At 41.8% G+C, this 16594-nt stretch overlaps 1 protein-coding gene across 1 annotated transcript in view; it reads right to left on the bottom strand.

The window, feature by feature from the left end:
• Positions 1-13538, bottom strand: part of UBAC2 (UBA domain containing 2) — a 93903-nt gene extending 80365 nt beyond the window's left edge. Inside the window, exons 1-2 of the mRNA XM_054383793.1 lie at positions 13508-13538; positions 4270-4397 (exon numbers count right to left, since the gene is read on the bottom strand). Of these exons, the coding sequence (XP_054239768.1) occupies positions 4270-4397; positions 13508-13538 (159 nt within the window). The remainder of the gene's footprint in view (positions 1-4269; positions 4398-13507) is intronic.
• Positions 13539-16594: the final 3056 nt, after the last annotated feature.

The raw sequence follows: 16594 nt of genomic DNA, 5'->3' as shown, positions 1-16594 counted from the left end.
TGTCTATGTCATGGTTTAAAAAACTAAATCAAATCCTTACATCCAGGCAGAATTTCCCATGTCCCACCTTGCGTCCACTACTTTTTGCACTACCTCAGTGCACCCCCAAGGAGAGTCTGGGTCCAGATTCTCCATAACTTCTGATGAGACGCTTGTAGACAGCAACAATGCGTCTCCTCTTTGCTCCCTCTTCTTGAGGCCGGGCAGACCCAGTTCTCACAGCTTTTTCTTGCGTGTTCCATGCTCCAACCCTCAGGCTCTCTTGGTGGACCAACTCCAGTGCATCTGTATCTTTTCTGTACTTCTGTACTCCGTTCTCCCAGAACGGAGAACTTCTGTGACTACACGTAGAGCACCGCGTTACCTAGAGAAGTAGGGTCACTCGCCTCAAATTGACTGGCCACAATCTCACTAACATAGTCCAGGAGATGGTTGTCCTTCCATGTTGCAAGAACACACTGTTGAATCCTGCTACAGGCTAAAATCCATGGTGCTTCTCTGCAGAGCTACTTTCCAAGCACTTGTCTCCCCAAGTGTGTGTTGTTGTAGGTTGGGGTTATTCCATCACAGATGGAGGGCTTTTCAGTTCATGAAGTTCCTGTCAGTCCGTTTCTTGGACTGAATAGCAGCCCTGTCTTCTAACATATTGACCATTTCCACCAATTTTGACTCACAAACTTGCTTGAAGCACACTCCATCCTATCATCCAGGTCACTAATGAAGACATTAAACAGTACTGGTCCCAGTATTCATCTCTGAGGGGCCCTCCCCCAATCAAAACCTGCCAATTAGACTTTGCACTGATCATAATTCCACTGAGAGTCCAACTAATTTTCCACCTATCCTCTTATCCAGTTGTTTAGTACATACCTCACCAATTTGGCTTCAAGGACACAACGGGAGACTGGGTTAAAGAACTTGCTAAAGTCAAGGTATGCAAAATCACTGACTCCTTTCTTGTCCACAGCACCACCTGCCTCATGGAAGAAAGCAACCAGCTGGTCATGCATGCTTTCATAGAATGATTGAGGTAAGAAGTGACCTTTGGAGATCACCTAGTTTGACACCCTCACTCAAAACAAAGTTAAGTAAGACAGGATTGTTAAATGACCACACCCAATCTAGTTCTGACTGTCTCCCAGGATGGCAACTACACAACTTCTCTGGGGAAACTGTTCCTCTGTTTCATCAGTCTTACAGTAAAAAAAAAAGCTTTTTCTTTAAATGGAATTTCTTGTATTTCATTTCACGTCCATTCCCTCTTGTCCTTTCACTGGGCCTGGCTCCCTCTTTGCTCCCTCCCATCAGGTATTTACACAGATCAGCAAGATCCACCCTACGCCTTCTCTTGCCCAAGCGAAACAATCCCAGCTCTCTCAGCCTCTCCTGACACACCAATTGCTCCAGTCCCTGACTATACTGGTGGCCCTTGGCCACCATCAGCAGCATCTCAATAATTTGTGTTAGGAAGTTTCTGTCAATACACTACAGAAACCTAATGGACTGATCATGCTTCAGGATGATTGTACCCTGCTGCAGGACTGATCAGCAGCTTGCAGGATGGTTAAAGTCCTCCATGAGGTGCAGGGCCTGAAATCATGAGAGTTTTTCCAGGTGTCTGAAGAAGGCTTTATCTCCTTCTTCATGATCAGGTGGCCTGTAGCAAACACCACCACCTAAAATGGCTGTGCTGGTCTGCCCTGCTAATCCTGACCCATAAACTCTCAAATTCCTCATGTCTGAAGATAAAGCTCTGTGTACTCCACTTCTTTCACATAAAGCGCAATTCTCCTCCTTGCCTGTCCCCCTTAGCTTGTATGTGCTTGTTGCAGCAGTCCTATCACATAAGCTAACCCACCACACCTCCATGACCCAATCACAGCTCTGCAACCACATACAACCTTTAATTCCTCTTATTTGTTGCCTATGTAGCATGCATCAGCATACAGACACTTCAGAGAGGCACCCACTCACACTGATTTCCCAGAAAACATATGGGAGTCTTCCATAAAATGCTGTCCTGTAGGTACTTCCTTATTTAAGTGTACACACTTGAAGTAGGTCCTTTCCAGTTCTGTTTTGTTGATTACAAGATCTTTACTGTTCACATCACCCTGTCTCCTTTGCGGGCTAACCCAGTCTGCTACCTCTTCACTTAACTGTGAGTTGACCTCTCTCTCCCACACTGCTCCTATTATAAAGTTTTCCTCACCAGGCTGACCTGCCTGTTAGCAAAGATGCTTTTCTCCCACTTGGTCAGGTGGATCCCATCTCTTCCAAGTAATCCTTCATCCTCAGAGAGGGTCCTATGGGCACAAAATACAAAATGTGTTGCTAACACCAGCTGTGGAGCCAGTCATGACCTACAGGATGCACTGAGAAATGGCTTCTAGAAAGATTTGCTCCAAGACCTTCCTAGGGACCAAGGTAAGACCGCATGACCTGATGTTACCTGGATCCTCCTTTCTGCCCTTCATGAAGATGGGTGTGGCATTTGCCTTCCTCCAGTCATTGGGTACCTCCAGCTATTGCCATGATCTTTCAAAGATGCTAGAGAAAGGTCTTACAGTTACATTTCCAGCTCCACTGGCATTCTCAGAGGTGATTCATCTGGATTAAGTGATCTCTAACTCTATTTTTCTAAATGGTGGATACTGCTTCACTCTCACAAACTCTGCAAGGCAGTTTAGGGACCTTGGAGGCAAAACATACTAGTACAAACTAATAAATGTATCTGCTTGAATACCTCCAGCCTTTGGCATATCCCCATATTACTAGGTCCTCTGCCACAATGAGGACTGGGCCCACACTCTCCTCAAGCCTTTTTTTCGCTGGTGATGTAACTAAAAAAGCCTTCCTTGCTGATGTTCATCTCCCTTGCTAGTTTCCAGCTAAGCTTTGAGTCTCCCTGCTCCATTTCCTAAGCCACAGCCTGATAGGCACTCTCCCTTTCATCAAAGTCCAAATGCCAACATGCTGCGTGAGCCTTACATTTCTCAAGACCTCAGCTAATGTTTCTTTGAACAAAACGCAGCTACTACTGCTTTTCAACATATCAAACAATTGGGGAGGACTCCTCTAAAGACAAAGTGCAAAGCAAACAAATAAGCAAACAAACTCCAAACCCATAAAATTTATATTTAAACCTGGAAGTTTCTCAGACTTTCTCCATCCTCTCCCCAAACACTTGGTTCTAACACTTTCACAAAACAGACACTCATTTATGTATTTTTGCTGCATAGCATTTGCAAGAGACTTGGAAAACATAAGCAGTGCTCTTGCAGAGTTGAAGCCCACACCATTACAATAAAATTCTTCTTGACAAGAAAGATCACAAACATTGCAACAGCACAGAGTATCACTAGCTAGGTCTAATAATCTTTTAAGTCTTATATAGTCTACAGTTGGCAATCTCAAAAGACACTAAGCTGACTACATATTTCTTTTTGATCTAACTACAGCATGTGGGGTAAGATAATTACAAAGGCATTTGCTGACCATTCTCTGTGGAGCAGTAGTTTGCCATTTCCAAAAATAAAAAAAAATGCTCAAATCATCACAATTTTTATCTCATTACTTCTAAATGCATTATTTCAACAATAAAAACTGATACCAGTGGATACCTAATTATGCTGAGAACAAAACCTTACAAGACGCAATACTTTAAAGTATCCTAGTTTCAACTGGGAATGAGCAAGAGTATTTAGTAACATAATTAAACAATTCAGCAAATTGCTGAGGAGCATGACAAAATTCCTCATTGCTTGGATTCTTCAAATTATAAGCAGAAGCTTTCTATTCAACAGGCACGTTTTAGCTTCTTGTATCTAACTACAGCAGAAGTTACAGAGTGTTAAAATACATCATATATAATCAGTGTACCCATCCACAATAGTCCTCTTCAGCCTCAAGAACTAAGCACAATACAGCCTTGACATTCACATCAAAATAGTTCTAGCATTACTCAGGCTAAATCACACTTCATTTACAGCCAGCTTCCAAATGCTAGTGGCTGGAAGGAAAAATTATACAAACCAAATAATTTCCTAGGCAAAAGAAAGAAGTGAAAAACTATGTTTATTGTTTCAGATCAGTTTTTCTCACTTTTTTCCAAAAAGTCATGTGCTGAGGTGACATTAAAAAAGGTAAGAACAACCTGGTCTTACAAAGTGAACAAAGGGGAAAAAGGAGAGAAACAGACTGGAAAATAAATCACATAGAATAACGTATTTTACAGTCTCTTTCCACCCAAAATTAACTGAGTCTTACCTGAAAATCCTCTTTTATAGCTTGTAGGTTATATGCAAAGAACTTCTGATAATGTTGGAAGAGCAGAGTCAATAGAATCGAGATGGCACTTGGGACTAGTAAGAGACTCTTTGACAATGGTGCTTTATCTTAAAGAGAAAAAAGAAAAACAACAAAAAAGCCATTTTAGAGAAAAGTCACATTTTTTAAAGTTACATATTTAAACAGGTGATTATAAAATATATTGTCAGTGGCACCATCTTGATTAGTTATCTTGACAACTTCTCAAGTTCTTAAGAACTTGCAAACAAATAGGAAAAACGCACCAATCAGGGGAAGTCTTTAGAGGTTTTAATGACAGTTAAATATTAATCAGACGTTTTATTTTCAACATTCTCTCATGAAATTATTTGGTTATAATTAAGCCTAAGCTTTTTGCATCTATACAAGTCATGCCCTCCTATACAGCCTTCCTAAGGCCCAATCGAGATGTTTCAGGAAATACAACACTCACTCATGCTCACTAGCAAAACATACATGCACGTCTAGTTAAAAAACAGCTTTGTTTCCTCTGCATTAGGGATTAAAATTAGCTTGGGGGGGGGGGCCTACATAGCAGGAACTACCTGAATAAATGGACTTTCTCTTCACCATGCTTGGATGCACTGATGATGGAAAGTTATCTTATACAACGTTCATCTTCCACTCATTGTTACAAAAATTAATAAAGAAATTAATTTGTTAACTAATTAATTCACATTTTTGAAACAGAACTTCTTTCCCTCTGCTAGCACAATTTTCAGAAAGGAAACTCAGAAGAAAACCAGCAGAGAAATCTGCATTACGTATTTACTACCAACTGCCCAGTGGAACATCCAGCAGGAGTATACCCAGCAATTCGTCCTAACCTATTGGTGTAGCTGATGCAAAAAGACAAAAATTCTCTCCCAACAACTTAAGCCAATACAGAAACTGTGATATACTATTTCTTCTATTACTTTTATCCTTTTCACACATGCAGCCTGAATCACATTTACTTCCCAAACATCCCCTGTCATAGCACAGAATGTATTGATTTTCAAACAACTGCTTTCTCGTTTGTTTTTTTTTTTTATTGTTGTTGTTTGGTTGGGTTTGGTTTGGTTTTAATGAAATCAATAGTTCTGTTGTCATTGTTCTTAGACAACAAAAGAAGCATTAAAACTACTTTAAAATTACTAATGGGAAATAAAGAGCAGGAGCACCAGAAGAACAAAACTGCATCAAAAAAGTGTAATACAGGAAACATTTAGTGTCTATTCAGATAAACTGAGTAATATGAACGACTGTGTCAACATCTGCTGCACACTAGAAGAGCGAACAGCTAGAAAAGGAAGGTGGTAATAGGCATGAAGGCCAAGATTTTATTCACGGCACAATCCCACTGCTAAGGGATGTCATTTTGCATCAGGTTTGGTAGAGTTAGATAATGGTTGAACTCAATGTAAAAGAACTTTTCCAGCAGAAATTATTTCATGATCCTATAAAAAATACGGTTCTTATTACATAATTCAATTATGGTCCTCATCCAAATACTAACTGATCACATCAAGAACAACTCTGACAGGCACTGTTAGCTGTTGTCAGTTCATACCACCCTGAACCCTGCAGAACTGCAGAGAAAGAAAAGAATACAAATGCAAGGGAAACATCTCTTTCTATGTGTATCATAACATAGATTTGTACTTAAAATGCTTCTGTTGATCCCTTTTGAACCCCAACCATACCTTTGAGTTCATTATTTACAGACTCACTTTCCTTACTCCATTTAAGCAATTAATACTTTGGAGAACTATCCTTTTAGAGAAATTAGACAATGACTCAGAGGTTGTAATGACACTGGGAGTCAGTCGCTTCTCCCTAGTATCAAGTCAGGCATCAGAATAGGTTGCCCAGGAAGGTGGTGGAGTCACCATCCCTGGAGGTGTTAAAAAAATATGTAGACATGGCACTTTGGAACATGGTTTAATAGCCATGGTGGTGTTAGGCTGACAGTTGGACTCAACGATCTTAGGGGTCTTTTCCAACCGAAAGAATTCTGTGTTTCAATGGCACAGCTTGATGTTACTCTCATAACCTTAAGCTGTACTTTTATGATGACATTTCTTGTGTAAGACACATCAGGAGGGTAGAAAGCCTAGCTGAACAAAAGCATTTTTTTAATTATTCCTACCTCTGATCTGGTTGGATGCTTAAAATATTTTGAAGCCATAAGAGTACTGTAGAACGCTGCAGGAAAAAAGAAGCTGGAGGTGCCTAAAAGTTACTGTGCACACATTGCACACACTTGAAACCTCAGACAATGCTCCCTTAGTTAACTTACTTAACATTTCTTAATGGGTAAAGGTCCATTTTGTGACCAGGATACAACAGATATTTTAAAGTACAGCCTAAATCAGAGCAATGGTAATAGAGTCAACAGCAGATATTTCTGAACCAAAGTTTGACAAAATTTGGTATTTTACTAACAAAATACATTTATGTTATTTCATGAGTTTAAATAAAATTTCACAAGAACTCATTAATCCTGTAATACTTTTCATATAAAGAACACATTACCACAAGAAACACGGCAAGCAAATCACTAGATTTCCCACCATCACTATATATTTCTATACAGTTTTAAGACTTTACTGCAATTTTCACATAATTACAAACTTTTTACATGTACTGCAGGTAATACACATGTGAAGTATTTTATCCTATCAAATACATTCCTAAATTGAATGCATCCAAAAATAATCAACCAACAGAACTTGTCTGTTTTCTCCAAAAGTGTGAAGACACACTTTTATTAAGAGCCTCCTTTCAGCTTTCAGCTTAGACACTTTAAAGGTGTTATAGAGGGAATGTACTTATTTTTAAACACGCTACCAAGTGAAAAACCACAGTAGTAACTAACCTATTACTGTGACAGTCACCCATAGGGAACATCACATGAGTAACGGAACCTTCTACTCTCAAGTTTCGCAAAACATCATCACAGTCAGTAAGTTTACTGTTGTCCAGTAAAGCTGAGAAAGACAAACTCTTTCAGATAAATAATGCATCTCCTGAAATGTTGCTGCTTTTTCCCCAAGCGTTTCACTGTATAATGTAGTAGTTTGTTTGACTCCTCGACAACATATAGATCATTCTCAAGGATGCTGTAAGGTCATCAGGGAAGAAGGAACCACCCCACTGCCATGGAGCATCTCAAGCAGTAAGACCAAAAACGACTAACAACCCCAGACTAACTACACGGACTAGAATGACTAACTGTGCAATTGGGCATTCTGACGTCCGAGTTAAAATTCCTTACTTAGAATGTAAAGGCAAAATTTAGAAAGCAAAATTCTAGACCAATGGATTTACAACCACATGCTGGATGGAAATATCCTACCAAACTACTGGGGTACCAGTGTCTGCTATCAGCACCAATATAAATGTGCCCAAGAAGGAGAAAAAAAACAATGCCTCTATACCACATAAAGAAAGTAGAATGACAGGATAAACCCTCATTTTGATCCTGAAAAGTTAAAATACAGGGAATACTATCTTCAAAGACCCTGGAATAAATTTGCAGCCCCAAAGTACTACTTAAGTGGCAATTCTTTCAAACAACAGATTGTAATAGTGCTGGTGTCACAACACACACACTGAGCTTCCAAGAGAAATTTTGTAATAGCCAGCATAGTGTATTTGTGCTACAACAAAGAGCAAAGAACTAGCTTTCACTCCAGATCTTTGCTTCCCCCTGCTGTAGTGGAGAAGTTTTCCCTCAAAATGATCTCATAATCTCATAAACAAGTATCCCTATCATTATGCTACCGCTGTGCAATGTGAAGCTGATCCTACATGTGACATGAATGAGAAAACTACCTCAATGTCTTCACATTCCACCCCTGCACTCATTACAAAGCACACAAACCCTATTCTTCCACAACCTACTGCTTCTTTGGCTGCCCACTTTCAAAGTATACAGAGTTAAGGAATAGAAATGCCTGTCTGTCACAACCGCTCAGGCAGCTGCAGTTTCAGAAGCCACCGCTGTACTAATAATATGAAAGTTGGGGGTAGCAGCAACAGCTACGGTTTTTGAAATTATTTCCTGTTCCCTGCCTGTTAACCACTCACAGATCAGGAGACCTGTCAAAGTAGGCAGTCAGACCAAACTACTGTTTCAAAAGGGTTGTTTGGGGAACAACTTCATCCCCTGTACCTCTATTCTGGGCCTGAGACTCAAACATTGACTTGAGAGAGGACCTCACTGCCAACACCAGCTGATAAGCAGTGGCTGCAGAAGCTCACATTAGCTCAGGGTATTTTTTTGTGAGGATCCCTACTTAGCTTACACCACAGATGAAACACACTGTGCAACAGCTTTTTAAAATGCTGTCATCTGTAAATTTCCCAAACCCTGCTGCTGAGGCTTTCACACGGCCTCAGCACCACTTTCATACAGCAAATTAACTGCTGGGGGGCTACTATAATGGCATAAAATATACATATATAATTTTTTCATCTTGATGCACAAGATTTGTGAGTCTTTTAAACCATAACCTATGCACATTTTAATGCACAGTACTTCCCAAATGCACTGATAGAATCTGTACTTTAGGGGCTTGTTTTTCCTGCACTAAGCCATCATGCAGACATTCATCTACTGTATTCTAAAATCTGTCCAGGAACCTGCAGCAGGTTCACAGTCAAACAGTGATGTTTTGAAAAGGTGAGAGTTTTCAAGGACTCTGCCTACCACTCTCCCTTCAGATTCAAGTTTGCTACACATAAAAGAGAAGCGTGAACACCTTCTCCTGAATGCCTGGAACCCTTGCTTGTCCTTTATTGTAATGGTTAATGAAATGCACTGTCAGACATGCAAATTTGAATCTTTAAGTGCTTCCTAGACTCCAGTGTGTGCTGTTGGGAGACTGAAGACATTACTATATCTGAGGAATAAAAGCATGTCTTTCAAACACCAAGTCCTGAACGGTGCCCAAGAACAAATGAAAGCACGTCATGGAGGGAGGACTACAAGAGATGCGCACCCATGTAATACTGCTGGAGGAATATAGAAGATACCAGGAGACTGTGTGCTGACTGATAGGATGAAATTTAACCAGAAGATAATTTTTTTAGAGTTTGCTCATCCTTTGAAAAACAAACAACAAAAAAAAAAAAACCCCAAACCAAACAACAAAATCCAAACAAACAAACCAGAGGACCCTGCAAAAGCAGTGATGCTACTGCTTCCTGAAAATATCACATGACTGAATGAAGTACTTGGGGTCAGGAAAGCAGCTCTGGTGCCTGGTCTAGACACAGAGCACTGATACAGGAAGGAGATCCTGTGTTCAGATTGTCGCTTCATAGCGTACTCTGGTGGTTAATCATTGTTATACCTGCAAGTGAATGAACACAGTAAGAAGAGTACCACTGCAGGAACAGTTTTCCATCAAATGCTTATAAACTTAAAGCAAAAACTAAGATGTGAGTAACATTAATGTATATATTGAGACAGTCAATAAAGAAACCAAATATGATCATGCTTTAAATGTATCTTTAAGAGACCTTAGTAAGACTGTAATCAAACCAATTGCCTATACATTTACATTTGGAAAACTGCTGGGTTTAGCCTAAGTCACAAACTACAAAAGAATGAGAAGCTACAAGAAGAAAACCAACCAACCAAAAGCAACAACAAAACCTCAAAACCTTTGCTTATAAAGGTGATGTTTGAAAAGAAAGTGGAAAAAAAGATGAAGTTAAATGAATAAACAAAATGCTCACCACATTGAGCTGTCTCTTCTTCCTCCCAACCACAGAGTATATTACCATACTATTATTAATATACGCTTTCATAAATATCAGGCATGGCTTCATAACACCATGTGAAATCCCCATCCTAGACTGAAATGAGCTGGCTCTGCATCACAATGCAGCAGAATAACCACATTTTTACAGCACTCAATCCCTGGCTAATTGAGCTGATGTGGCTATGGTGCTCCCAGTACTCATTGCACTGTGGCATGCTGATCATAGAATCATAGAATGGTTTGGGTTAGAAGGGACCTCAAAAGGTTAGCTAGTCTAACCCCCTACAGTGAGCAAGGACATCCTCAACTAGATCAGGTTGCCCAGAGCCTTGTAGAGCCTGACCTTGAATACCTCCAGGGATGGGGCCTCAACTACCTCCCTGGGCAGCCTTTTCCAATGTTCCACCACCCTCATAGTAAAGAACTTGTTCCCAACATCCAATCTAAATCCACTCTTCTCTAATTTAAAACCACCGCCCCTCATCCTATCCCTACAGTGAGCCTTTGTAAATAGTCCCTCTGCAGCCTTCTTGCAGTAGGCCCCCTTCAGGTACTGGAAGGTCGCTGTTAAGGCTCTGCAGAGCCTTCTCTTCTTCAAGCTGAATGACCCCAGCTCCCTCAGCCTGTTCTCATAGGAGAGGTGTTCCAGCCCCCTGATCATTTTCATGGTCCTCTTCTGCACCTGCTCCAGCAGGCCCATGTCCCTCCTGTATTGAAGGCTCTAGACCTGGACACAATACTCCAGGTGAGATCTTACCAGAGCAGAGTGAAGTGTCAGAATCACCTCTCTCAGTCTGCTGGCCACACTTCTTTTGATGCAGCCTATGATGTGACTGGCCTTCTGGGCTGCAAGCACACATGGTCTGCTCATGTCCAGCTTCTCATGCACCCCAAAGTCTATTTCTGCAGGGCTGCCCTCAATTTCATCATCCCCAAGACCGTATTGGTATCTAGGAGTGCCGTGTTGATATCATTGATGAAGCGATTGGACAGCACTGGTTCTAATACAGAACCTTGAGGTATACCACTTATGCACCTGCCTCCATCTGCACATTGAGCCTTTGACCACTAGCCTTTGGATGTGGTCATCCAATCAATTCCTTATCCACTGGACAGTCCACCCACCAAATCCATTTCTTTTCAGCTCAGAGAGAAAGATGTTATGAAGGACTCTGTCACATGCTTTACAAAAGTCCAGACAGATGACATCTGTTGGTCTTCCCTTGTCCACTGATGTAGTTACAGCATCATAAAAAGCCACTGATGTACAAACTAATTTGTTTTTCCATCTAGTAGTGTACTAAGTACTGTTGCACACCAAAGTCTGGTATATTCAATACACACTTTATTTTTCCTTCAGTTGGACCACAAAGCAGCAGCTTGCTCACCTTCAGTATTTTCCAAATGCCTACAGTTCAGCATTGCAGGCTACAAAAGCAGAGGAGCCCAACATTCCCTTCTTGCCTTGCGGATTTTTAACAAATTGCTATCCCTGTACGACAAAGGTTCACAGAGAGATGAAAGTTCAAGTCACACTAGTAGAAATGCCTGCATGCAAGTTCAAAGGGCTCTACTCCCTACTACTACAAAAAGTAACCTGTATGTAGCAGGAAAAGTTGTTAAATATTTTCCAGATGTATCAAGTGGATAGGCTTTAAAAAACATGGACTCAGATTTTATCCTAATAAAGACTAGCTCTAAGAGACTTTGTTACTACTCTCATGTGCAGTACTGCAGATAGCAGTGAGCATGTCACTGTCACCTAAATGTTGTGTCTCAGAGACTGTCATGGTACCTGTAGCAGTCAGGTCTAATTGTAAAACAACACTTTGGGTCAACAGGTGAGTTCAGTAAGACTGTATGTTGTACCAGTTTTCAAAAAAAAAAAAAAATTAAAACCAGTAAAACACTTTTTGCATAATGGCATCTTGTTTAGGTTTTTTTTCCTAGCACAAATAAGTTTCTTATGACTAATTTTCCCCTCTTTCTGATCTTGGAAAAATTTTCAAATAATGACAATGACTTTCAGCCAAACAAAAATAGTTTTCACTTCACCTTCTTTCTCATAGAATTATACACCGACACATGCCATCAAAATGTTGGTGTTCTACAGTATCGGTTACTGGGGAGAGGGAATGAAAATCAGGAGCTGTGAATCAAGCACCAGTTCTAGTTCCAATACCCGTGTTACCAGATTCATCTGCAAAAATGAGACTCAGCTTGACAGGGTGCTGGGCCATCTCATTTAAACTACAATATCACCTAGAAATTTGGACCAGATGATCCTTGGGGTCCTTTCAACCTGGCATTGTGATTCAGTGAAAAACAACCTTCCCCTCATTTGGACGCCTCAAGTAGAATATAGCTACAACCAATGTCTCTTCTAAAATGTCAGACTTATTCCCCCCTAGTCAGAGGCTGCTTTCATAGTCAGATCTGGACTTTATGTGGAACATGCAGTTAGTCAGCAAAGTTCCGACTTATCATTTATCCCAGCCTGCTCTGAGGACTGCAGCACCAAAGTCCACACCACAGCCAGCTGAGTTCCTCATGGTCATATCTAACTGGAGAAGATTCTTTCTCCTTTAAACAAGTTCAGAAACAACCCTCCATGTCCGTGAAGTCTATTCAAGTAACACTGGGGATAGGAAATGACTTACAACCGCTGCGTGTAAAAAAAAAAAAAAAAAAAAAAAAAGGTTAAAAAACAGCCAGAAATCTATTGCTCTTCTATCTGTCTTCCCAATAAAATGGTTTAAACAATCTTTGCTTAACAATTAAAAAAAATAAAAAGTTATGTCTCTTCTCTAATATATATTTAGGCACGTAAGTCTTTACCAATTTATGTAGAGAGATATACACACACAGAGAAGTGAGTCCCGGGCCAGCCACGACGCTAGAGGACCGCTCCTCCGCCCCGGAACCACCCCTTGCCACCGGCCGCACCAGGCAGCAAAACCCGCGAAGCAAAGCCCCTCGAGCGCTGCCCAAAGCACTGCCGCGACAGGCGCAACGGCCCCTCCAACGCCGGTACTATCGGGCGCGTCTCCTCACCCGCAGAAACGTAAGCGGGAGACGTGGTAAAGTCCGAGTTTAAAAGCCTGGCTGAGGCCAGGCCACATGCGCAAAGAAGGGGGAAAGAGGCCAGCGGCTGCCTCGGAGGAGGTGGCAGCACCGCGCCCAGGCCGGGCAACATGAGCCGCTCGGTACCTCCCTTCGCGGAACCCGCAGAGGTCACAGCGCCGCCACCCCGCTAGCCTCCTCACGGCGGCGGCGCCCCCCGCCCTAGCGTTGGGGCCCCGTCCAGTCCCCCGGCGGAGGGGGCCGGGCCACCCTCCGCAGGGGAGACGCCGACACACCCCTTGCCGCCGCCCTCCCGTAGCTCCGTCCTCTCCGCGGGATGCAGCGGGGCCGGTACTCACAAAGCCCGTTGGAGCCGGTGCTGGTGAACATGGCGGCGGCCCGGCCCGGCCCGGCTTAGCCCAGCCGCGGCGGGCGCCGCTGGCGGAACCCCCAGAGGCCGGGCAGACCCCAAGGAACCGCGGCGGACCGAGGACTGCTAAGGCGGCCGCGATGGGCCAAACACCGCCGTCAGCCGAGCAGCCGGCGCCCCCTGCCGGGCCCGCCGGGGACAGGGGAGGGCGGCAAGGCTAGGGACCCGTAGCTTCCCGCGTCCGCCGCTCTTCGCCCGGCGTTCTCGCTGCCAGTGACTTCGGCGGTACAGTGCGAAGCCTGTAGGAGAGCCTATACACAGAATGCCTTTTCTTAATTAACCGGCGGTGAGACTGAGGAGGCAGCTCCCGGCGGCTGGTCCTGTCAGAGGGCGCTCGCAGTTCCTGAGGCACAGGGAAGGTCACTTCAAAGCTTGGGTGTAGCTAGTCAGGGATAAAACGTAAGTTAAGTCTGTGTACGGTATATATGATTAGTTCTGGCTTTATAAATATGATTTAAATTTGAAATTTGTAGATGCCTTGGGCAAGCTTGACTCCTCACGCTTTGGAAAACTGTGACACCCTAGGCTCATCCTAATTTTGTCAGTGCACAAGGCAAGTGCCTACTTGGGAACTGTGAGTAAGATCTCATTACAGCTAATAGAGACATAGCCAATACGTTCCGTGGTGTCTGGAGACCTTTTTAGAAGGTCACGTGAAAGTGTCTACTTTAGAATTAAATTAATTGCTCCCTAGGCTCCACTGACTGAATTGAACTGACCCCCTTTGGCTGTAAGGATACATCAGATGCCTGGCTGTCTACCGACATGGCAGACACCTAATGTAAGGTGAGCCAAATACCCAATTTCATTCAGATGTGGTATAATAAGGCTGAAATTATTCAGGCACCTAATTTCAATTTTATTTTTAAGTCCACATAGAAATCAGAGCTTACAGATACAAGTCATGCCAGGCATTTAAAAGGTGATAATGATGCACCACTCTGCATCACAGGCGTGAATGTCAGGAAGAAACAGGACAAAGTCTGTGCACTGTGTGCAGTCAACAGAACTCAGGGCTGCCATGTCATGTTTAGCTTACTGCAGTATGAGGTCGAAAACAAATGTCACTCTGGAACCAGAAAATGTGACTTGTCAGGTAGATAACAATTTTTAAGCAGGCAAACAATAAACTTTTTAGGCAAGTCATAAATTTCTTATGTTCCATAAACTTTTCCCACATAACACCAAATAATAATATGCCTTTTAGTAACTACATTTAAATGCAACTATTAAATAACTCCTGTAAATGTGAAGATCCTGAGTCTTTGTAAACAAACTCTTCATGCTGCTAGGACGACATAAAAAGACCTACAAAGACTTAAAGTTCAGTGTATCAGTATGTAATTTTAAAATGTCCGTCTCCCAGCACTCATTTCATATTTCTTTGGCTCACTTGTCCTTCCTCAGGGAGGCATGAATAGGATTCACAGTCAGCTCACAGAGCAGGAGGTATATTGAAACTAGCCAGAAAGAGAAACCAAAATGATGGTGCATGGAAAAATCCCGACTACCTCCCAGCCTGAGATTCCTCCCTCAGCGAAGAAATTGGATTCACAGCACGAAACCCATCACCTTTCTTGTGTCTTTGGCTATTGACAGCTGTCTAGAAGAAGTGATTGGCTGCAGAAAGTCTCCTTTCTTTCAAATGCAAATGGATCTGGCTGCTATATGTTACATATGCAAACTCTGCCTTGCCAGTATGCTGCCGAATGTGCATAACCCTATATAAGTCACTGGCAATCCTCATGTCTAAGGAAAGGGAAGGTAAATAATGAGCTGCAGAGCTTGTAATAGTTCCAGTGTGAAACCTCATTTGGAAATGCTTGGGGGCCTCCTGAAACATTAGGGATCTAATAAGGTACTCATGGATTAATTAATCACCATTTTGGATTTTCCTGACTAACCTCCACTTAAAGTAATTAAGCCTTTTTGTGAATCTGCCTTTCATATAGGTGAGGATAAAACCTGAAAACTTTTCCATCACTGCCTGTGTAATAGGCTTAGGATTGCTGTTTTAATGCTGAAGATAAGGCTTGCTTTTCTTTATTTTCACCAGTGACTCAGAATGGAGTGACAGAACAATCTTTAATTGAGAGGTTTACAGTCTTGCTAGCCAAGAACTATTATTCTTCTGTTTTGTAAGCTCAGTTTTGAAGATTTCCCTAAATTGATGTCCTACAAAGTAATCAGAGGGATTCTTCTCTGTAGTGCTGAGCACTGGAATTGGATTTAATTCAGAATCACTAAATGTACTAGAAACTTGTGTGTATATTTGGCTGAATAAAGATGCATTCAGGCAAATATTTAAGAGCCATTTTCAAAGCAGTTGTATGGACTCATTATCACTAATAGGTACAGCAAAACTGAATGAGTCGCAGTGGTTGGCAAGCTTCTCCCAGCTGTATACTGAAATACTTGCAGTTTTGTCAGTACTACTGAGATACAGGGAGCTGGCTCTGAATTTATTTGCAACTATCTTACTTAAGTCTAAAAATATATCATGGAATCTGTGAAGCATCTCATGGTATTTATTGTTTCAAAAAAGATTTAATTTATTAAGTCAGTTTTTCTGGGATTCCATCAGATGAGATACACTGTTTGTTTTTGAGAAACTACCGAAACCATGCTAATAATTATAGTTTCACTTACTGATAGAATGATAAAGGTTTTGCTCCCAGGTACAATGCCAAGAAGAGAGGGGTTTTATCCCAAAAACATCAGTGTCAACTGGTAGCCTCTCATCAGAATTACATAGATGATTTGCATTATTTAAATAGGCAGTGTTGTCCACTTTGGTTTTAAATGAAATCATCAGTCCTCATGCTTGCCTTGGACCATATCCCAGAATAGGAAAGCTAACACTTATCTACTAATCTACTCAGAACAAGCTTAGGAGGCTTTGACACTGCTTAAATGTCAGCTTAAATATCTCCATTTGTTTATTACATCTACTTAGTGGGATCAGTTTGGTATGTTCAAAATCGAGTTATTTTAATTTCCTGTTCAGAAGAAATCT

This window comes from Indicator indicator, chromosome 1, assembly GCF_027791375.1.
Source record: "Indicator indicator isolate 239-I01 chromosome 1, UM_Iind_1.1, whole genome shotgun sequence".
NCBI classification, from domain to species: Eukaryota; Metazoa; Chordata; class Aves; order Piciformes; family Indicatoridae; genus Indicator; species Indicator indicator.
The sequence above is the reverse complement of the archived record's forward strand: the minus strand, read 5'-3'. Positions and strand labels throughout refer to the sequence as shown.